Source organism: Phocoena phocoena, chromosome 6 (assembly GCF_963924675.1).
Source record: "Phocoena phocoena chromosome 6, mPhoPho1.1, whole genome shotgun sequence".
In the NCBI taxonomy this organism is placed as follows: Eukaryota; Metazoa; Chordata; class Mammalia; order Artiodactyla; family Phocoenidae; genus Phocoena; species Phocoena phocoena.
In genome coordinates, this window is record NC_089224.1 from 22,801,797 (window position 1) to 22,825,046 (window position 23,250).

Consider the following 23,250-nt stretch of genomic DNA (forward strand, 5'->3'; position numbering starts at 1 on the left):
GTTTAGGAAAGTTCCCTCTATGCCTACTTTCTGGAGGGTTTTTATCATAAATGGGTGTTGAATTTTGTCGAAAGCTTTCTCTGCATCTATTGAGATGATCATATGGTTTTTCTCCTTCAATTTGTTAATATGGTTTATCACATTGATAGATTTGCGTATATTGAAGAATCCTTGCATTCCTGGAATAAACCCCACTTGATCATGGTGTATGATCCTTTTAATGTGCTGTTGGATTCTGTTTGCTAGTATTTTGTTGAGGATTTTTGCATCTATGTTCATCAGTGATATTGGCCTGTAGTTTTCTTTCTTTGTGACATCCTTGTCTGGTTTTGGTATCAAGGTGATGGTGGCTTCGTAGAAGGAATTTGGGAGTGTTCCTCCCTCTGCTATATTTTGGAAGAGTTTGAGAAGGATAGGTGTTAGCTCTTCTCTAAACGTTTGATAGAATTCACCTGTGAAGCCATCTGGTCCTGGGCTTTTGTTTGTTGGAAGGTTTTTAATCACAGTTTCAATTTCAGTGCTTGTGATTGGTCTGTTCATATTTTCTATTTCTTCCTGATTCAGTCTTGGCAGGTTGTGCATTTCTAAGAATTTGTCCATTTCTTCCAGATTGTCTATTTTATTGGCATAGAGTTGCTTGTAGTAATCTCTCATGATTTTTTTTATTTCTGCAGTGTCAGTTGTTACTTCTCCTTTTTCATTTCTAATTCTATTGATTTGAGTCTTCTCCCTTTTTTTCTTGATGAGTCTGGCTAGTGGTTTATCTATTTTGTTTATCTTCTCAAAGAACCAGCTTTTAGTTTTATTGATCTTTGCTATTGTTTCCTTCATTTCTTTTTCATTTATTTCTGATCTGATTTTTATGATTTCTTTCCTTCTGCTAGCTTTGGGGTTTTTTTGTTCTTCTTTCTCTAATTGCTTGAGGTGCAAGGTTAGGTTGTTTATTCGAGATGTTTCCTGCTTCTTAAGGTGGGCTTGTATTGCTATAAACTTCCCCCTTAGGACTGCTTTTGCTGCATCCCATAGGTTTTGGGTCGTTGTGTCTCCATTGTCATTTGTTTCTAGGTATTTTTTTATTTCCTCTTTGATTTCTTCAGTGATCACTTCATTATTAAGTAGTGTATTGTTTAGCCTCCATGTGTTTGTATTTTTTACAGATCTTTTCCTGTAATTGATATCTAGTCTCATGGCGTTGTGGTCGGAAAAGATACTTGATACAATTTCAGTTTTCTTAAATTTACCAAGGCTTGATTTGTGACCCAAGATATGATCTATCCTGGAGAATGTTCCATGAGCACTTGAGAAAAATGTGTATTCTGTTGTTTTTGGATGGAGTGTCCTATAAATATCAATTAAGTCCATCTTGTTTAATGTATCATTTAAAGCTTGTGTTTCCTTATTTATTTTCATTTTGGATGATCTGTCCATGGGTGAAAGTGGGGTGTTAAAGTCCCCTACTATGAATGTGTTACTGTTGATCTCCCCTTTTATGGTTGTTAGTATTTGCCTTATGTATTGAGGTGCTCCTATGTTGGGTGCATAAATATTTACAATTGTTATATCTTCTTCTTGGATCGATCCCTTGATCATTATGTAGTGTCCTTCTTTGTCCCTTTTAATAGTCCTTATTTTAAAGTCTATTTTGTCTGATATGAGAATTGCTACTCCAGCTTTCTTTTGGTTTCCATTTGCATGGAATATCTTTTTCCATCCCCTTACTTTCAGTCTGTATGTGTCTCTAGTTCTGAAGTGGGTCTCTTGTAGACAGCATATATAAGGGTCTTGTTTTTGTATCCATTCAGCCAATCTGTGTCTTTTGGTGGGAGCATTTAGTCCATTTACATTTAAGGTAATTATCGATATGTATGTTCCTATTTCCATTTTATATATTGTTTTGGGTTCGCTACTATAGGTCCTTTCCTTCTCTTGTGTTTCGTGTCTAGAGAAGTTCCTTTAGCATTTGTTGTAAAGCTGGTTTGGTGGTGCTGAACTCTCTCAGCTTTTGCTTGTCTGTAAAGGTTTTATTTTCTCCATCAAATGTGAATGAGATCCTTGCTGGGTAGAGTAGTCTTGGTTTCAGGCTATTCTCCTTCATCACTTTCAGTATGTCCTGCCACTCCCTTCTGGCTTGTAGGGTTTCTGCTGAGAGATCAGCTGTTAACCTTATGGGGATTCCCTTGTGTGTTATTTGTTGTTTTTCCCTTGCTGCTTTTAATATGCTTTCTTTGTATTTAATTTTTGACAGTTTGATTAATATGTGTCTTGGCGTGTTTCTCCTTGTATTTATCCTGTATGGGACCCTCTGTGCTTCCTGGACTTGATTAACTATTTCCTTTCCCATATTAGGGAAGTTTTCAACTATAATCTCTTCAAATATTTTCTCAGTCCCTTTCTTTCTTTCTTCTTCTTCTGGAACCCCTATAATTCGAATGTTGGTGCGTTTCATGTTGTCCCAGAGGTCTCTGAGACTGTCCTCAGTTCTTTTCATTCTTTTTTCTTTATTCTGCTCTGCAGTAGTTATTTCCACTACTTTATCTTCCAGGTCACTTATCCGTTCTTCTGCCTCAGTTATTCTGCTATTGATCCTATCTAGAGTGATTTTAATTTCATTTATTGCATTGTTCATCGTTGCTTGTTTCATCTTTAGTTCTTGTAGGTCCTTGTTAACTGTTTCTTGCATTTTGTCCATTCTACTTCCAAGATTTTGGATCATCCTTACTATCATTATTCTGAATTCTTTTTCAGGTAGATTGCCTATTTCCTCTTCATTTGTTAGGTCTGGTGGGTTTTTATCCTGCTCCTTCATCTGCTGTGTGTTTTTCTGTCTTCTCATTTTGCTTATCTTACTGTGTTTGGGGTCTCCTTTTTGCAGGCTGCAGGTTCGTAGTTCCCGTTGTTTTTGATGTCTGTCTCCAGTGGCTAAGGTTGTTTCAGTGGGTTGTGTAGGCTTCCTGGTGGAGGGGACTAGTGCCTGTGTTGTGCTGGATGAGGCTGGATCTTGTTTCTCTAGTGGGCAGGTTCACGTCTGGTGGTGTGTTTTGGGGTGTCTGTGGCCTTATTATGATTTTAGGCAGCCTCTCTGCTAATGGGTGGGGTTGTGTTCCTGTTTTGCTAGTTGTTTGGCATAGGTTGTCCAGCACTGTGGCTTGCTGGTCGTTGAGTGAAGCTGGGTGCTGGTGTTAAGATGGAGGTCTCTGGGATATTTCCACCGTTTAATATTATGTGGAGCTGGGAGGTCTCTTGTTGACCAGTGTCCTGAAGTTGGCTCTCCTACCTCAGAGGCAGAGCCCTGACTCCTGGCTGGAGCACCAAGAGCCTTTCATCCACACAGCTCAGAATAAAAGGGAGAAAAAGTAGGGAGAATTAGTAGAAGTATGAGTAAAGAAAGAAGGAAAGGAGGAAAGGAAGGAAGGAAGAAAGAAGCAAAGAAGGAAAGAAAGGAGGGAGGGAGGGAGGAAGGAAGGAAGGAGGGAAAGAAGGAAAAAAAAGACAGAAAGATGATACAGTAAAAATAAAATAAAGTATAATATAGTTATTGAATTAAAAAATATTTAGAAAAAAAAAAAGGGATGGATAGAACCTTAGGATAAATGTTGGAAGCAAAGCTATACAGAGAAAATCTTACACAGAAGCATACACATACACCTTCACAAAAAGAGGTAAAGGGGGAAAAATCATAAATCCTGCTCCCTGAGACCACCTCCTCAGTTTGGGGTGATTCGTTGTCTAAAGGAGGGAGGGAAGGAAGGAAAGAAAGAAAGAACGAAGGTAAAGTATAATAAAGTTATTACAATTAAACTTAATTATTAAGAAAAGGAATTTTTTAAAAAAAAGTCATGGACGGATAGAGCCCTAGGACAAATGGTGGAAGCTAGAGTATACAGACTAGATGTCACACAGAAGCATACACGTACACATTCACAAAAAGAGGAAAAGGGAAAAAAATCATAGATCTCGCTCCTAAATTCCACCTCTTCAATTTGGGATCATTCCTTGTCTATTCAGGTATTCCACAGATGCAGGGTATATCAAGTTGATTGTGGAGCTTTAATCCGCTGCTTCTGTGGCTGCTGGGAGAGATTTCCCTTTCTCTTCTTTGTTCTCACAGCTCACAGGAGCTCAGCTTTGGATTTGGCCCTGCCTCTGCGTGTAGGTCGCTGGAGGGCGTCTGTTTTTTCGCTCAGAGAGGACGGGGTTAAAGGAGCCACTGATTCGGGAGCTCCGGCTCACTCAGGCCGGGGGTTGGGGGATGGGGGAAGGAGGGGCACTGCGTGCGGGGCCGGCCTGCGGCGGCAGAGGCAGCGTGACGTTGCGGCAGAGGCCGGCGTGACGTTGCACCAGCCTGAGGCCCGCCGTGCGTTGTCCCGGGGAAGTTGTCCCTGGATCCCGGGAACCTGGCAGTGGCGGGCTGCACAGGCTCCGCGGAAGAGGGGTGTGGAGAGTGACCTGTGCTCGCACACAGGCCCCTTGGTGGCGGCAGCAGCAGCCCCAGCGTCTCCCGCCCGTCTCTGGGCTCCGCGGTTTTAGCCGCGGCTCGCGCCCGTCTCTGGGGTTTGCGCTTTCAGCCGCGGCTCGCGCCCGTCTCGGGGGCTCGCGCCCTCAGCCGCGGCTCGCGCCCGTCTCTGGGGTTTGCGCTTTCAGCCGCGGCTCGCGCCCGTCTCGGGGGCTCGCGCCCTCAGCCGCGGCTCGCGCCCGTCTCTGGAGTTCCTTTAAGCAGCGCTCTTAAACCCCTCTCCTCGCGCACCAGGAAACAAAGAGGGAAGAAAAAGTCTCTTGCCTCTTCGGCCGGTGCAGGCTTTTCCCCGAACTCCCTCCCGGCTAGTCGTGGTGCACTAACCCCTTCAGGCTATGTTCAAGCCGCCAACCCCAGTCCTCTCCCTGAGCTCCGTCCAAAACCAAAACCCGAGCCTCAGCTCGCAGCCCCGCCCGCCCCGGTGGGTGAGCAGCAAGCCTCTCGGGTTGGTGAGTGCTGGTCGGCACCGATCGTCTGTGCAGGAATCTCCCCGCCTTGCCCTCCGCACCCGTCGCTGTGCACTACTCCGCGGTCCCGAAACTCCCCCCTCTGCCTCCCGCAGTCTCCGCCCGCGGAGGGGCTTCCTAGTGTGTGGAAACTTTTCCTCCTTCACAGCTCCCTCCCACTGGTGCAGGTGCCGTCCTTATTCTTTTGTCTCTGTTTTTTCTTTTGCCCTACCCAGTTACGTGGGGAGTTTCTTGCCTTTTGGGAGGTCTGAGGTCTTCTGCCAGCCTTCAGTAGGAGTTCTGTAGGAGTTGTTCCACGTGTGGATGTATTTCTGGTGTATCCGTGGGGAGGAAGGCGATCTCCGCGTCTTACTCTTCCGCCATCTTCAAGGTCCGAGTTTTAGGTCTTTTGATAGAAATATAATTTTCTATTTCTTGTAATGTTTCAATAATTTTATTTCTTAGCTTTAGCTCTTTAATCATTTTGTGATTACTTTTGTGCATGGGGTTAGGTGAGCATTTTGGAGAGGGCATGCCTTTCATACATAACACACACCTTATATACCATACACAACAGCTGTGGGCAGGGCTGTCTAGATAGATCTTTTCCTAATGTACAGCTAGTCAAATCCCCACACTTGCTGACTGGCTTATCTTTTTTTTTTTTTTTTTTTTTTTTTCTGGCTTATCTTTTCTTTAGTGACACCCACAGATCTGTATACCTTTTTCTTCTCAGCCCCATTCTAGTCCCTTGCATGATTTGTCTATTCCCATGTCAATATCACGTAACTTTCACCAGTTACTTTTCATTTTTATTTTCTTCAGAAATTTCTTTGTGTTCTTAAGGATCCTCCTTTATAAGTTTTGCAATTAATTTTTCTAGTTCTGGGGATAAAGTCCTGTTGGGACTTTAATTGGCATCACAGTGAAATTATAGATGAATTTGGAGGAGGATTGGCATGTTTTTAGTATTAAATCATCCAATCCAGAAATCATGGTATGTCTTTCCATATAAGCAGGTTTTAAAAAATTTACTCATCCTTCATTAAAGTTTTTTTTCAACTTAATCTCGCAAATTTCTTGTTTATTTCATGTTTCTTGTTTCTTTTGATTGTAAATGGGATACTATTTCCCTGCTTTCTTTTGTTAGCATTTGACTGATTTGAATCTGTTTTATCTTCTTAGTATTTTCTTTGTCAGTTTATTTAACACACATATATCCTTTTTATATCTTTATTGGAGTATAACTGCTTTACAATGTTTTGTGTTAGTTTCTGCTGTACGACAAAGTGAATCAGCTGTATGTATACATATATCCCTATATTCCCTCCCTCTTTAGCCTCCCTCCCACCCTCCCTATTCCACCCCTCTAGGTGGTCACAAAGCATCAATCTGATCTCCCTGTGCTATGCAGCAGCTTACCACTAGCCATCCATTTTACATTTGGTAGTGTATATATGTCAGTGCTACTCTCTTACTTCATCCCAGCTTCCCTTTCCACCCCATGTCCTCAAGTCCATTCTCTCCATCTGTGTTTTTATTCCTGCCCTGCCACTGAGTTCATCAGTACACACATATATTTTTAATCAGTGTGAAAGTCTTTGACTTTTAATTAGTGGGTTTGATTCATTCATGACTGTTGTGACCAATGAGGTGTTTGGACCTATCACTGATGTTTTGTTTAATGTTTTTTCTTTCCCTTTCATTTGTGCGTTTTAATTTTTTTCCTTCTTTTTGCTGGTGGAGCTATTTAGTTTGGAAGTTGATCATTTCATTCTTATTTTTATAGTGGCTTACAATTTCTTACACATGTATGTAAACTTACATTTTTCTACTGCTACCTAGAATTAGTTCTGGTCCTACTTTCACAAAACACAACTGCCTTTAGCAAGCTTCCCTCATCCTCTTCAACCATTCTTTTTGATCTGTCCCCTACCAGCCCTGTTGAGGTCTTCTGAGATTTTAGCTCCCCATCATTGTAAAAAAAATATTTGGAGTTATGCATCAATAATTATTAAGTCATAAGGCATACCTGTAAATTTTTTTGATTCTTTTCATATCATTGTTTCTCGTAGCCCACATCCTTCTGTTTCTTGTATTCCCATTTTCCTGGAATAATTCTTTCAGAGAGCATCTGTGGGTGGTTAACTTTCTGAGTCTTTGCTTTGCCCTCCCACTTGAATGGTAGTTTGGATGGATATAAGATTCTTGGCTTAGTACTTCTCAGTCTTCTGATGTTATTTGTTTTCATGTATTTGATGCTGAAAGAGAACTTTCTTTGTAAGTAACCTATTTTCTTTCCCCCTCATGGAATGTTTTCAGGATGTTTCTCTCTTGGTCCTTTTGTACTGAAATATGAAAAAAGTGGATCTTTCTTCATATTTCTTCTTGAGCCTTGTAGCCTCCCTACAACACTATAAATTTTACTCTCTTTTTTCTTAAATATTTCTTTCCCTCTACTTTTTTCTTTTCTTTTCCTGGAATTCCTGTGAGGCTGATGCAGGAACTTCTGCATCTAAATTCCACAAATGTGCACTCTCTTTTGCATTTTAATCTCTTTGGTGCTAGGAGGTTGTCTTCAGTTCTGGGAGGTTTTCTAGGCTCCATTGTCCAGGCTTTCACAATTCTTCAGTTTTGTACATCTCTGGAGCCCATTGATTGAATTTTCTATGTAGTAAAAACCAGGTAAACATGGGATGGAAAAATCAAACTCTCATTCCCTGTGGTTACCAAAACTTAGAAAATAATGTCTCAGAATACACTGAAGAAAAAAAGTGTAGGATATATATAATATATATATATATATATATAAAATAAAATTAGATAGTCTTATTAAATGTGATAAATAATATCTGAAATGGAAACAACTCTAATGTTTATGGATACAAAAACTTAATAACAAATGTAATTCTCTTCAAGGTAATATATGAAATTTTGATCGTAATCCAAATAGTTTTTGAGGGCAGGAGAACTTGACAAAATGATCTTAAAGTTCTCAAGGAAAAATATGTAAAAGAGACACAGAAATTGACAAATGACATAGAATAGAGTTTAGGTAAAAGTCCATACAGAAATAGGAATTTGATATACCACAAAATTGGCACATCAATCCAGGAAGACATGGATGAATTATTAAATCAGTGGTACTGATATAAGTACCATTTGGAGGCTAGTCCATTTGGAGGCTAGTATTATAATTCATGTCATAGCCTGTATAGACAAATTCCAAATCGATAAAAAAGGTAAATGAAAAACATTAAAGTGAATGTATATATAAATAAATGATAAATATTGTTAAAATAAAATTTGGGAGAATATTTTAAGAATCTAGGGACACAAGACCTTCTTAAGCAAGACAGGGCATTCCAAAGCCATACAGAAAAGGATAGACATGTGATCACAGTAATTATTACCATATTTCTACAGTAACAATTCTTTTAGGTAAAATGCAGAAACTGGCCATCAAAAGAAAAATGACTGAATGGGAGATTAATATCACATTAATCTATAAGAAAAAGATAAAAAACTTAATAGAAAATTGGGCCGAAGATATGAATAGTCAACTAACAGAAAAAGAAGTGCAAATAGCCAATAAACAAATGAAAAAACTACATAATCTTATTAGATATCAAAGAGATTCAAATTAAAACAAAACAAAAAAAAGAAATCTTTGCCCATGAGAGGCAAAGGTTCAAAAGACTGATGCTGTCCACTGTTATGAAGGATAGAGAAATAAACTTTCTTAGACATTGGTGCTGAGAGGACAAATTGCTACAGCCCCTTGGGAGGGTAACTCAACTCTGCGATGTTGGTGGTGGTGTTCACATAGCACTGGAAACGTGGTGGTGGTGGTCATCATGTAATTCCCTGAAGTTGGTCATGGTCTTCATATAACTGTGACAGCAGTGGAGGTACTGACATATCTGTGAAGATAGTGGTGGTAATCATATAACTCTGAGAAGTTAGTCTACATGTTACTCTGCTACATTTGTCATGGGATTCACATGGCTTTGCATTAGTGTTGGAGGTGGTATTCACAAGAATCTGTGACACTGGTTGTGGTCACGTTCATATAACACTGCAGAGTTGGCTGTGTTATTCAAATAATTCTGCAATGTTGTTGTTGGAGGTATTCATGTGACTCTGCAATGATCAAGGTGATAGTATTCATCTAACTCTGCAATGTTGGTCATGTTATTGGTTATTCTGTGAAGTGGGTGCAGGTGGTCTTCACATAACTCTGCTGTGGTGGCCATGATATTCACATAACTGCAATGGTGTGGTGCTGATGATATTCAATTGATGTTGGATGTTGGTTATGGTATTTATACAATCTGTGGTGTTGGTTGTGGTAGTCACATAACTCAGTGGTTTCGTTGGTGGTAGTCTTCCCATAACCTCATCATTGGCTGTCTATTCCCAAAGCTCTGTGACTTTGGTCACGGTATCCACATAACCCTGTCATGGTGGGGGTGTTTGCATGCACATAATCAGCAACTGTGGTAGGTGCGTTCATGTGGTTTTATGATGTTGTTGCTGATGTTATTTCCATGGCTCTGTGGTTGGCCAGGTGTTCACATTTCACATACTACCATGGTGGGGGCAGAGGTGGTGTATGATGAGGCAACCCAAGATGGCTGTTTTTTGTTCTCTGTGCATTCCCTGCTTGACCAGTACTTGCTTCATTTACACCCTACTCACATGGCTAACCTTCCTACATACTTGCCCTCAGTACAAGCTAGTGGTCATTCTGATCTTTAGATCAGGGCATCTCCACTGTGATAGCTTATCAGAGGGGCGGTGAGGGATGTGCTCCTCTGCTGGTTTCCCTGGTAACTGATTGCCAACCTGATGTCAATTCCCCCTATAATTGGTAACCTCCCTCTACCCTGGGAGTGAAGACTACTGCCATGTCCTGCCTGCCCGCTGCTGCACACGGCAGGTTGTCACTCTAGGACCTTGCTTCAGACCTGTAAGATCCCCCTATCCATTAAATTGTTGATGTCTCTGTCACTGACTCCGAACTCTTTCTTGGGTCTTGAGGCTGGGCAAGTGCAGGGCTTGCAGGCCTGTAGGGTGCAGCCCAACAGGTGGTATTCAAATAACTATGTGGCAAAGGTCGTGTATTCACATGACCCTGCAACTTTGGTGGAAGTTGTGTTCACAGATGCTGTGAAATTCATCACAGTATTCCTATAACCCTAAGACGTTATTTTGTTATGGTGTTGGCATAATTGTGCAACATTTGTGGTGCTACTCATATATCTTGTGTTGGTGGTGATGGTGTAATTCAGATAACACCAGGACTTGGTCATGGAACTTACATAGCTCTATGACAATGATAGTGTTGGCATTAACATATCACTGTGAGGTAGTGATATTCCCATAACTGAGAGAGCGTTTACAGAATTCACATTATGCTGTGGTGGTGTTGGTAGTATTTACATATCTCTGCAATGTTATAAAGTGGTCTTCAATAACTCTGTGACAGTGGGCATAGTAATCAGATGATCTACAGTGGCCACATCATATTCACACATCTGCAATGGTGGTCATGGGGTTTCCCTAAGCCTGTGACCATGGATGTGGAATTTGCATAACCCTGCAATGGTGGTGGTGATGGTAGTCATATATCTCTGAGAGATACTGACACAACTTTGCCACTTTGGTGGAAGTAATTACTTTGGTGGAAGTAGTTAACATTAATTTGTAATGTTGCTGGTGGTGGTATTCACCTATCTCTGGGATGTTGTGATGTTCAGATAACTGTGACAGTGTTGGGTGTGGCAATCTTATAACTCGATAAAGTGTATTGTGGTCTCCACATACCTTAGTGACAGTGGTCGGCATATAACTCTGCTGTGGTGGTGATGGCATCCACACAACTCTATAATAGCAGTGGTGGCAGTCACATAATGATGCACCGTTGTTCATTGTTTTCATGTGACTTGTGACATGGTTGTAGTATTACATAATTCTGCAATGTTGGTCATGGTATTCATGTAACTTTGTGATAATGTTGCATAAGTCTTCGACTTTGGTGGTGGAGGTAGTCATATAACCCTGCGATGTTAGTCTTCGTATTCACATGATTCTGAGATGTTGTCATTTTAATCACATGACTCTGCAATGTTAGTGGTCGTCTAATTCATATGTCTCTGTGACCATTCATGGTACTCACATAACTGATGAAGGTGACAGTATTTAAAAAACTCTGTGACTGTGCAGTGGTTAGAGTAATAGTCACATTTCAGAGAAGTTTTGTTTAAAGTTGTATAAGAATACATGACAGAGCCAGGCTCAAATTCAGGCTTTCTGAATAATTCAAATGCAGTCTTTTCTGTACTACACCATGAGATCTCTTCCTGCTAAGTCTAAATTTAAAGACATTGGTATAAAACATCTGTACCGTCAAACTCCCCAAAGGCTTTGGAACACAAATATTCTATCTCTTCCACTCTAGTGGTGTGTCTATAGCTTTAGTTTTTGCCATATATTCACATATACACATACATTTTCATGTGTAAAACTGATAAAAAATTTAGCTACAAATTTAGATGTGTAACTTGAAATTCTGAAAATTTATGTTAAATTATGCAGAAGAGGTCTTTCTGGTAAACCAAAATAAAGCACCTTTGGGGGTAATCTATAGTTTATTCATATAACCCAAAGTACATTTATTAAATAATGAAGTTTAATGTTGGCCAAAATGTTGGTATTATAGTGTTTTCATTCTTTCTTTAAAATTATAAACTTCTAGAAGCTTTGTAAAACACTAGAAATGTGATGCTGGAATGTTGGAGTTTGGGTGGTGGTTACATGACAGGTACATGTTTAAACAATCATTGAATTAAACATTTAAGATTTCTGGGGACTTCCCGGGCAGTCCAGTGGTTAAGACTTCACCTTCCAATGCAGGGGGTGCAGGTTCAGTCCCTGGTTGGGGAGCTAAGATCCCACATGCCTCATGGCCAAAAATCCAAAGCATAAAACAAATTCAATAAGGACTTTAAAAAAGGTCCACATCAAAAAAAACTTAAAAAAAACAAATTTCTGCATTTTACAGCATGCTAGTTATACCTTGACAAAAGTTTTTGAAAATGTATTTCTAAAGAAAGCGAAAATACTAATGGATTTCAGAAAAGTTAAGCATAGTGTCAACTGTCAGCACTCAGGATATTTGCTGATGGGTGTGAGTTATTACTTTTATTACTTTTATAGAAATGGAACAAAGTGCCACCATAAATAAAAAGTTAAAATGTGGCTAAGAAATGTGTACGCCTCCTAAAATGGCCTTGTTGTAGTTAGGAATTGTCTCTTCTTGTCAGTTCTCAGTGCTCATGATTTACATTTTCTCGCCTTGCAGTACTTGGGGTGCATTGAAGTTCTTCGCTCAATGAGGTCACTTGACTTCAGTACAAGGACACAAATTACCAGGTAAGCCCTCTTGAAAATGGACTCCTGTGATTTTACTTTGGAAAGGAATGCTTTCTGAGGTTAACAACTAGAAATTTCCAGAGGGGAAGTCTGCCCCTTGAGTGCTGGTGACTGGCGACAGGGAGTCAGGACCCACTGTTTCAAGTCTCTTTAGTATTCATCCATGTTTGTGACATGTGTGTCTTAATACAAGCCCCCGAAGGACACTCTCCACTTCTAAGCTCTTTTTATAATTAAGCTGGAGCGTTTATGTTTGTTTCTTTAATAAATGAAACTCTAAGACCAGATATTTTAAAATCTACTGAACTGTGTTATTTCTTTTTAAAAAGAAAATCAAGATGTCAGAGAGAATTTCCAACAGTATACATAGGGAATAAAATGCATAGAATTGGAAGTAGAAATCTTAATGGGAGTAGTAATTTAGAAAGCTGACCAATTATTTTAAGGTGTCAGTGGTTTTGAACAGGTTTATATATTCTCCAACATCAACTAGATTTTAAACTTCTTGAGGGTCAGTTCTGTTTTTGACCATTGTTTTTAAAAAAATTCATAGTCTAGTAGAGCGTGTACCTTTAGAAAAATGCCAATTTCAAGTCATCTTGAAGAAGAGAACCGGAAAGCTAGGACTGGGTCTGTGAAATAGCTACATTTCTGAGGGCAATGAGCTTATATTGCTCTGGCAGTTGTGGAATTGTTTAATCTAAATAGTGATATCAGAAAATGCCTCATTTTTATTTCATTCAAATCTCTCTATTGGATATCTTTGGATTAGCAAGCCAAAAAGTAAAGATTGAGCTTTAGAAAGCAATTATTGGTAGTAATTAGCTACTCAGTAGTGTACATTGCCTCAATTCTATGCTTTAAGCACAACAATGAAACCTCTTCTTGCTCATTGAAGAAATTCGTGTTCAAAGGGTTGAAGTTCCCCTTCTCTCTAAAGCAACTCAAGACACGTATTGGGAGCACACTGACAGTAGTAATCTATACCAAGGGAATAATCCATCTCTACATATTTGTACAAAATGGTTTATGGAAATTGCCAAGGCAAAGAATGGTATTTTGAAGTGAGAGCATTTAAAAGAAAAGTTTGAATGTTTAATCAATCATTCATTCATCCCAGCCATGAAAAATGCACGTGCCGTGCGGGGTGGGCAGAGTGCTTGGCCACGGGCCTGGGGACACTGGAACCTGTGACACTGGTCACCTTCTCGTGGATGGTGGCAGTTTTTTTTTTTTAAACTTACAAAAAATTGAAGTATATTTGATTTACAGTGTTGTGTATGGTGCATTTTCTTTAAAGAGAATTGTCGACCATTTCTACTGAATTCACTTTATAGATTATTAGAACCTCTGAGATGATTTTATGTCATTTTAATTCTTCTGATGTATCTATCAAGTGTTTACTGTGGCTGTGCACATGCAGCATGCTGGCCAACTTGGGCTGTCCTGCTTTGCAAGACCTCCTGGTTTGGGGGGAGAAAGATGCACATGCAAATGACTGAGGGGCCTGTGAGGAGCACAGAGCGAGTCGGGCTCCTCAGGAGTGGAGGTGGGTGGGGACCAGTGAGCACGCCCAGTGTGCCCTTGGATGAAGGTCTCAGCACTATCTGAGACCACCTATAGTAGTGGTAGAAGAAAGCCGTGGAACAGATATCCAATCCCATTCCATTTAGATTTCAGCAAAGGTACAGCAATGTAATGGGCCAAGTGGAGTGCCATTCTTTGACTCAGAAAACTTGGTGTTGCATTCTGGTTATACCATAATTGCTTTGAGTTTATTAGACTTTTAAGAAAAAATCAATTTATTTATCTTAATTGAAGTATAGTTGGTTTACAATGTTGTGTCAATTTCTGCTGTACAGCAAAGTGATTCAGTTATACATATATATATATATATACATTCTTTTGGGTTTATTAGATTTTTGAAAACTATGTTTGCTTTTCTTTATGATGCTTTCTATTGTTTGCCTCATTTTTATCGTGTGACATGTTTCTTATTTTAGTAATAGCCAGAGACCACTTGTAGGAAACAATTTGACAAGTCAGCATCAGAAAGAAGCCTTTGCACCCAGGACAGGAATGCCCAATGATGTCCTGTAGACGTGGCATATTTTAAAGCCTACGTGGTAGCTGAGTGTTAAACACCCTATGATTAAACTCTACCACCGAGGTTTACTTTATATACTAAAGTCATTCTTGAAAGGTTTTAGGGAAATCTAATGTAATTGTTATATCAGGCCCTAGTAAAGCCTGTTTCCAAAGCTTCTTAGCCATGCCTTTCATAAAAATACATATATATATCTATATATATATATCTATATATATATATATATATATATCTTTTATAAGGAAACAACCAATCCCTACTCATCTGTTCCGCTATTTCAAGGTTTGGGTGTGTCTTTTAGAGGTTCTGACAGCCAAACCAGATGTCCTTTTGTTGGGGTCAGTTTAGTTTTATGCTGTTCCTGAGTCGGGGTCAGATTGATTGTGGTGCTTGCAATCACAACAGCATTGGATTACTGATCTCTTACTAATAGGTCACTTTACAAACTATCCGGGAGCTGCCATTGTTGGTGACTGTTAATGGCCTTGCCCTCCTAGCGCTCTGGGCAGAGGCTCTTGGTGACTCGTTCACAGTAATCAGTGCCCGCCGTGTGGAGGAGATGGCCTGTATGTGGAGCCCAGCTCTGCTAATTTCTACCCCAGTGGTTGTTGTGGGAAATAGAACAATTTCTATATCTGATGCCCACAGGACAGGCCCTGGCAAAAGGGCAGCCTTGTTTAAGTGTTTGCTCCGTCCTGTTGCCTGAGCTTGTATTCAACACGTACTGGGACACAAGACCCCAGTGTCCAAAGAAGTGAGTGTTGGCAAGCATGGGGGCATTTGAGGGCATATAGATCATGGCCTCGACAGCCACTGCTTCCCCGGTCAGCCTGCTGGTAGGGTACATGGAGGAGTTGAGAGATTCGGTATTTGTGAAAGTCTGCCCAGGGGACAGATGCACACCAGAAGAAGAAATATCTCCTGTAGAAGAACTAGCTTCCCAATGTGCCCCTGGTCACACACCCAGCATGGCCTCACAGAGGGCAAATCTCTTGAGCTCCTTCCCCTCAATGTGTCCTCTGTCCGGGAAGACTCCCTACTCCCTTATGACAAGGCACTGTTAAGGCCATACAGGAATCCCGCTGCTGAAGGTGGGCCACTCTAGAGCTTGTGGCAACTGCCCTGTGCTCCCTGCCCCCCCACCAGGAGCACGTCACAGTCCTTGAAACCCACAAGGGACTGTTCTTCCCGTGTAGATTTCACACCGTGCTGTGCAGCCCCTGAGGGCCTTGGGGGAGGGTCTCAGCTTGGTGTCACCCTGGGGAAGGTGGGGGTCCCAAGCAGGGAGGACCCAGGTCCCCAGTCAGAGGTCAGTCAGAGACCTCGGCTTTCATCTGAGTTAAGCCACTGGGTCTCCACACGAGATGACTGTGATACAATGCTGACAGCCACTGCTCCGGCGACCGGCCACTCTGCCTATGGGAACCACAACCTGCGTCTCCCTGAGACGTCCTCTCCTGCGACTTCTCTCACCTTGCCTTGGGGGAGGAGTTGAACTGAGTTATTGTACTTCCCGTCCGAGTGAGATGTGCCTCATCAGATGGGGCCCACTCCGGGGAGATCGAGCTCTTGGTCTGACACTTGGAGAGCAGCCTGTTGGGCCGCCCTGCAGGGCGACAAGAAGCTCCCTTGTGCTGTGGTCATGGGAATAACACGGCCTTACTTTCTTTCCCCCATCCCATCTGCTAATCTTTATTTGATTTATCGTGTTAAATTTTATCTATTATGGGAAATCACCTTAAGCCGTTTTTAGGGCATGGAAGGCTATAAATATATACGCAGTTAAACCCAGAGCACTCAGCAAGGTGGTCCTTCTCCAACAGTAAGTGTGAACATCTGATGTGTTTTTTGGTTCTAAATGACCCCAGCTGTTCTCCTGCACCGCTTGGACTCATCCGATAACTGCTGAGTTTGCTTTCCACTCAGGCCCACGTAGACACGTGGGCTCAGTGTGCGTGGTTTTGCTACACTTCCTGGGTGAGCTTCTATTAATAAAATGTTGTCCAGGGCCCACGACAAACCTGCTTTTCCAAATTGTAAAGAGTAAACAGTTGGATCTAGTTAACAGTTTTCGTTTCCCTCATTTTAAAGTTGTCATATTTTCAATGGGCCCTGAAGATACTGGTTTGGCCCAGACCTTGGCCAGCACTGCCCGTGGATGTGACCACTCCCTAGCATTCCGCTTTGCATCCACACACTGGAGGGTTCTGCTTTGGAATTGGGGCTTTTCAAAAATTCCCCAGGAGCATGCATAAACTGCTTTTGGTTTGAAACCAAACTCAAAATTTGTAAAAGGAGAACATTCTTCTTTGGGGAAAGTATTTCCTTCTGTTCTTATTCAACCTATTGATGGGGTCTCCGGAGACTTTTATCGTGGATGCTAGCACATGTATTGAAGTTCAGAGTCACCTGGCCACGACCTTCTCATGTTACCACAGCTCGAGGAGGCAGAGTGTAATGGACACAGAATCAGCCGTGAGCTGGTGAGTGGGACTGAACTCTGTGACACTGGATCTTCTCTGTCTGATGTTTCATGAGGGGACTTTGGTTAGAAGGTAGATGTGTGACCACGTGGAATTGGTCTGACAGTGCTGGGCACTGTGATAGCTGCAGGGCCGTGAGTTTGAACAAAATAGTCGACACTGTCTGGAGGTGGAGGGGAGAAGGGAGCCCAGAGACGAGGTGTTCAGAATCACGGATGCTCCTGCTACAGTGAGAATGGCGGCCTGGCTTGCAGGGGCATTTCTCGCCAGTCGGGTGCGTGGAGGGGTCCATCCTCAGCCTGAAGGAAGGCAAGTCAGACGGCCTCGGTGCAGCGTCTCCACTCTGTCCACCCTCCCTTCCCCGAGTCGACCTGGCAGGCTTGGTAACACTCACTCCTCCAGTCACTTCTGGCTCAGTGCTCTCAAAAAGAAGAGAAAAAGGCCAAGGTAAAACCTTTCACCATGCAGTCCTTCAGCTCCATCCAGTCCCCGCGCATCCTCATCCATGTGCATCCAGCCCAGCTGCAGTGCATTTCCCCTCGTGTACTTGAAGGCACCCCGGCACCGTGCGCCCTCGTTGGACTTCCTGCAAGAGAGGGGCCAACCAGGCTGCGGGCCAGGTGCCCTGGCCCCCTCCCCCCACACCGTATCCACTGCAGCCCTTCACCATCTCGCTTCAAACATTTGTGTCGTGTGGCCATTTCATCACCAGTTCATGGGGATCAGAGCAGCGCACAGGGTGTGGTTTGGGAAAAGGCCATATTTACTAACAAGATATTTGTGTTGTTTGTGGAGGCTTTCCCACCTCAGGGCAGCATTCACCTGTGAGGAGCTGCGGGGGCAGAAGATGGATGCAGAGGACGAAGGGCAGGTAAGGCGTTGGACACCTCTGCCTCTGGGAGAACTGCACACAATCCAGGGAATGACACGGGGTCTGGTTGCACTACCCTGAACAGTAGAAAGATGGAAACACCCAGGAAGGGTGGCGGGGGGGGGGCTCTGAACATCTTCTTTTCAGGTTTGGGGTGATCGTTCCCTCTTGGACTGTGACATGGACTCTACATGCTGCACCAAACCGGCAGGACTTTGGCTCTGTAGCTTTCTCACTTTGCAGGCTGAGAGGAAGAATTTGGAAGGTCCCTTTTTTGTAAACCCATCGTATCAGTGATGTTAAGATGTGTGCTTGACACCTGGCAGGTGACATGGAAAACAAGGCTGACCTTTGCTTAGGTGCCTTGGTGCTCCACGGATTTGATCTCTCCAATTAGACTCCTCGGTCATAATGTTGGAGAATTCCTTTTTCACTACAAAATAAACACCTGTAATGTTGATTTAAGTTTAACATGCCAGGAAAAGGAGCAAATCTGTAAAAGTCTTCCCTGAGGCTGGCTGACTCTCAGGATTAGAAAGGAGAGCGGCAGGTGTGAACAGCCTGCACACCCGTCCCTCTGTACTCGACTAGTGCAGGTTGGTTAACTTGTGATTTTAGCCTTACTGGCTCGTTCTAAATTTACTTTTTCTGAACATGTTTTTCAGACTGAGTCTCTCAAAGCCTTCCACCCCCAGGGGGACGAGGCCTGGCAAGGGGGGGAGTTAGTGTTTTCTCAGTTTAGAATTTTTTTTGAAAACACCAGCTTGCCTGCGTGCAAACGCATCCGGGCTTTGGATGAAGCAGGCTGAGTCCTTCCGCTTTACTTCTACATCGTTACTCAGGGCTTAACACCAACCAGAATAGTTTTGTGCCCCTGTGCCTCCTTCGTCATCATTTGCATGTGAGAATGTGCTAGACAGGGGTGCATGGATCACAGGTGCCCAAGAAACCACGACCGGGGAAAGAGGCCCAGAGTCACAAGGCAGTGGGACAGGCAGCAGGAAGCATGGGAAAAGTACCTCAGAAACATGGAAGAAGGTCCCTGGGGCCTGGACAAGTCTGGAAGGACTTCCTGGGGAAGGGAGCATTTAACCCCTGGTGAATTTCTCCCCCGAACACATGGCAGACCAGAAGGAAGCATAAAACTGAGGCAGTTGCTTGCACTTGGGCCCCACAAGGGGTTCTGCCTGTCTGCCTCTGTGCAGTAATTCTAATGCCTGCCAAAGGGTGGGGCCTGAGTCGGATGCCGCGAAGGAACACAGGGAACCGTCTGCACCCATCTGAGGTCCTGCCCTGAGCCCGGCTACCTTAGGACATCTGGGCCCTGGGGCAAAGGGACACGGGTGTCTGCTTTCCGATAGGCCTCAATTTCATGTTCTGTCTCTTCATGCTAATACATGTTGAGGCATTCACCCGCTTTGTGAGGATTAAATGAGACATTACTTCTGGAAACACCTGGCACAGGCTATGTACAGGAAAGGTCTCAAGGCCATTCCCTTGACTAGACCCACACGTACATGTATGTGCCTTAATCTGTCCTCTGAGCAGACCCTGAGACTTGGTGTGGGGAGCATACTAGGGAGGGTGTGGTAGGGAGCAGAGGGCGGGAGTGGGCTGAGGGTGCTGGCAAAGCCTCCATCAGAGCAGCAGAGGCCAGACCCTGGCCCTGGAGGCAGTGTGGCCATGCTTATGCAGACGTCCCTGGAACCTAGAGTAGGCTGGGGGCTGCGAGATGACAGCTCTGGCTGAAGGCTTGCGGCTCCAATCACTCAGCTCCTGGGCCTGTCTCTCTGAATTGGATTTTTCTCTTGGGACCTCCTCTCTGAGCAGCTGTCCCAGCCTGATCTTTGGACAGCAGTCTGCTGACCCACATAGCAGAGCTGTATTTACATGGTTGGGGTTCCTCACCTAGCAGGTGAGTAAAGGGATCCTTGCATACTGGCCCAGAATTACCTCTCACCAGAGAGGTGCATTCCAGCTTCTCATTACCTCTCAGCATTGGTTTCTCGCCCATGGAACAGGGATGGAACCCACATAAGCAGGCTTGTTGAGAGTCTTAGAAATGAGACCTACATGGGGCTGCACCTGGCACATAGTAGGTATTCAGCAAATCTGGATACGGTTTTTACCATGGATTTAATTTTGCCGTTCACTCTTTCCAAATTTCTGTATATGATAATATACAGATTGATATTACTCTAATTATCAATATCAATCAATTCAATTCAGGGTAGGTTTTCTAGCTGAAAAGAAACTTTGGTTTGATGCAACAAACTGAAGTTACTGAAAAGGATAAAATATTTGGTAATGTGACATTAATTTTCACTTGAGCCAATATTGTCTAGTATTTCATTCTATCTTCCTGCTTTGCCAATTGCTGCTGCTGCTAATAATAATAGCACTAGTATTGAATACTTACTGTATTGCTCTAAGCATGTTATTCATTCATTCAACAAATTTTTATTGATCACGTACCATGTCTAGTCACTGTTTAGATATTAGGAACAGAGCACTAAATAAAAGCAAACCTTCTACAGCAGAGAGAGAAAATAAGCACACAGACATATACAAAAGAAGGGTGTTAAGCTGAACCCCATGAACTTATCGCTTTTGTAGTTGAAAGTCATCAAATGTCAGCCATTTCATGTCGTTTGGCATAATAATTTCGGATAGTGGTGAGAGCGTGTGGGGTCTTCTCTCAGGATCTCTGGGAGGCGGGTTGTGTGCATTTTGGAGATGAGTAAGCTGAGGATCAGAAAGTTTAGAAAAACTGTCTAAGATCACAGAGCCATGAAGTGGCAAACTCGAGATTGGAACCAGAGCAAGTCGGAATCTAGAATCAAGAGTCTCCTGTTGCTGCTTGATCAAGAGGGTTGCATCCTTCAGGAAGCCACAAGTGTTGGCAAACACCAGACACACTGGGCCGGGGGGCACACTTGGAAGAAGGAAATTCGATGTTAATTATAAAACTCCTTTCCTGACCACAGTGACATGATGGTCTTGAGCAGGGCACAAAGAAAATGAGGCACTTGCAGTCCAGTTGGGATGAATGGGGCAAATATACATAAGGAAAATGGTCAGTTGGGGGGCAGAGTGGGCTCTGCAAAGGCTGTGCTACTCCTATTCTACTTGCTTTATTCATCCTGGTAATATTTGTCCTGTGCTTCAGCAGCACTTCATTGAATTTCACTAAATAATGGAAAGAAATATAATAAATGTGTCCTTAAAAACTTTTCATATGAAAAGTTTGTAGAAAGGATGAGGGCCTTGCCACCTTAACTAGCTCAAAGTGAGTAGGGTGGGTTAGAACGGGGAGAGGGGAAGTGGGAAGCGGGTGACTGGGGGGTGAGAGGATAGATGAGATGAGGAAGGGTGGGCTGGGTGAGGGGCTGCGAAATGGGAAAGGTTGCATAGGAGTGGGGTGAGACGGGGTGGGCTGGGTAAGGTGGAGGGGGCTGGGTGGAAAGGACAAGGTGCCATCTTTCTCTCCCAGAGGTTCTGGGCGAGTCGTATTCCTTTTCTCGCCTTGACCATTGGAATAAACCAGTCTGATTCTTATCTTTTTCCCAAACTAGAAAATACAGACATTATTCTACTTCCTTGTTTCTCCTTTCATTTCAAACACTGGTTAACACTTTATCAGGATGACCCCATCATCATAATTTCCTGGCAAGCTGGTTATGGAGATCAGGGGCAAGTTATGTAGCTCTCTCTCCCACTGAGGGCATAGTGCCCAGGGGCATGAAAACTTCCAACCATGGGACCTGTTCCTATGAACCTGGGTGGAGATATCTTTCTACTGACAGTCTGCTGGCTGGGTGTGTCAAGGTCAACTGGGTATGCATGGACCGGCAGCTCAGGGCTTGGCATGGGCTTGGACCTCCAGTTGACTGTACAGATGAGCCAGGATCTCACAGGATGTGTGGCTAGGAAGGGCAAGTGGCTAGGATAAGTTCATTGAAATGTTGTCATTGAAATACAGAGAAAGGGGTTAGATACAGTGTCTAAGAGTTTAAGCTGAGCAGGTCGAGGACTTTGCAGAGCCTCATGTGCAATACCTCAAGATTTGTTTGCTTGTTTGTTTGGTTATTTTTTTACTTCTTTAGCAGCTGGCTGTGTCTCCTGGTGAAACCTTTGGTTGGTAAAGACATGTCGCTCTTTACGTGAAGGCAGAGGAAACAGGAAACTTGTCAATTACCATGATGCCCTGCCATGGAGATTCTGTTGCACTGGGTTGGGGCGAGGCCTTGGGTGATCCCCAAGGTGGCCTGCTAATATCTCTGGATGATGGCAATAAGAACAGAAGATCTTTGTCTCTTCTCTACCATATTACACCACATGGAAAGGAATTCTCACCTAACCTGGGCTCCACTGTACTATGGATTTCTTGAAGAATCCAGCAGGCTGGACATAGAGGGGCCACACAGATATGTTCCGACCTGGGACAGGGTCCCCAGAGATTTAACACACATACACATATCATCTCATTTTCTAGAGCAGTGGTTCTCAAACTTGGACATAAATCAAAATCACCTGGAGACCTTGTTACAACAGATGGCTGGGCCCCACCCCCAGAGTTTTTCATCAGTAGGACTAGGGTGGGAGCTGAGAATTTCCATTTCTGTCAAGTTTTCAGGGGGTGCTGATGCTGCCAGATCAGGTACCACACTTTGAGAAGCAATGTTCCAGAGTTCTATTTTTAACTTCTGAACCATTTGCAACTACCATCTATGAAGCCACAGTTTGAAAATAGGTCCATTTATTATTTTTTCAAGTGATCCCACTCATCCAAAAATTTTAAAAATGGAGAGCATACATGGCTTGGTGGCTTAGAATGGTTTAAATAGAATCCATAAGATGAATATGTGGCATTCATTCCATACTCTCCTTAAGGACCATCTGGTATGGTGTATATTTATAATCCTCATGCCAGAAGCACATTTGTGTCAGAATGTACCCCTCTGATTGCTCCTTTTCTGACTCTTTCTCTGAGTTCACTTACCCCAAATATATCATTCCATAAGGAACCCTTTGCCCTTGCTGAGGGTAGCTAGTGTTGCAGGTTTTGGAGTCAGATTATCCGGGCTTCTACTAGGCTGAACAACATTCCAGCTGTGTGATCTTGTGCAAATAACTTAAGTTCTCTGTGTCTCACTTTCCCCATCTTTAAAATGGGAATCATAATGGTACCTTCTTCATTGAGTTGAGAAGAAATTGTGTTAATATCTGAAAAGCACTTAACATGTTGTCTAGTACATGGAAGGGCTCAAGGCATGTTAACTAATACTGATATTTTCATTTTTATTATATCCTCTCGTTGGTAATCTCATTGCTTTAAATACCACTTCTAGGTATATAAGCCACAAATCTGTATCTGTACCTCTGGATCTTCT

At 42.9% G+C, this 23,250-nt stretch overlaps 1 protein-coding gene across 1 annotated transcript in view; it reads left to right on the forward strand.

Moving 5' to 3' along the window:
- The window catches only part of SHC3 (SHC adaptor protein 3), a 150,891-nt gene that overhangs the window by 39,819 nt on the left and 87,822 nt on the right, over positions 1–23,250 (forward strand). Inside the window, exon 2 of the mRNA XM_065879112.1 lies at positions 12,326–12,396. Coding sequence (XP_065735184.1) covers positions 12,326–12,396 — 71 coding nt within the window. The remainder of the gene's footprint in view (positions 1–12,325; positions 12,397–23,250) is intronic.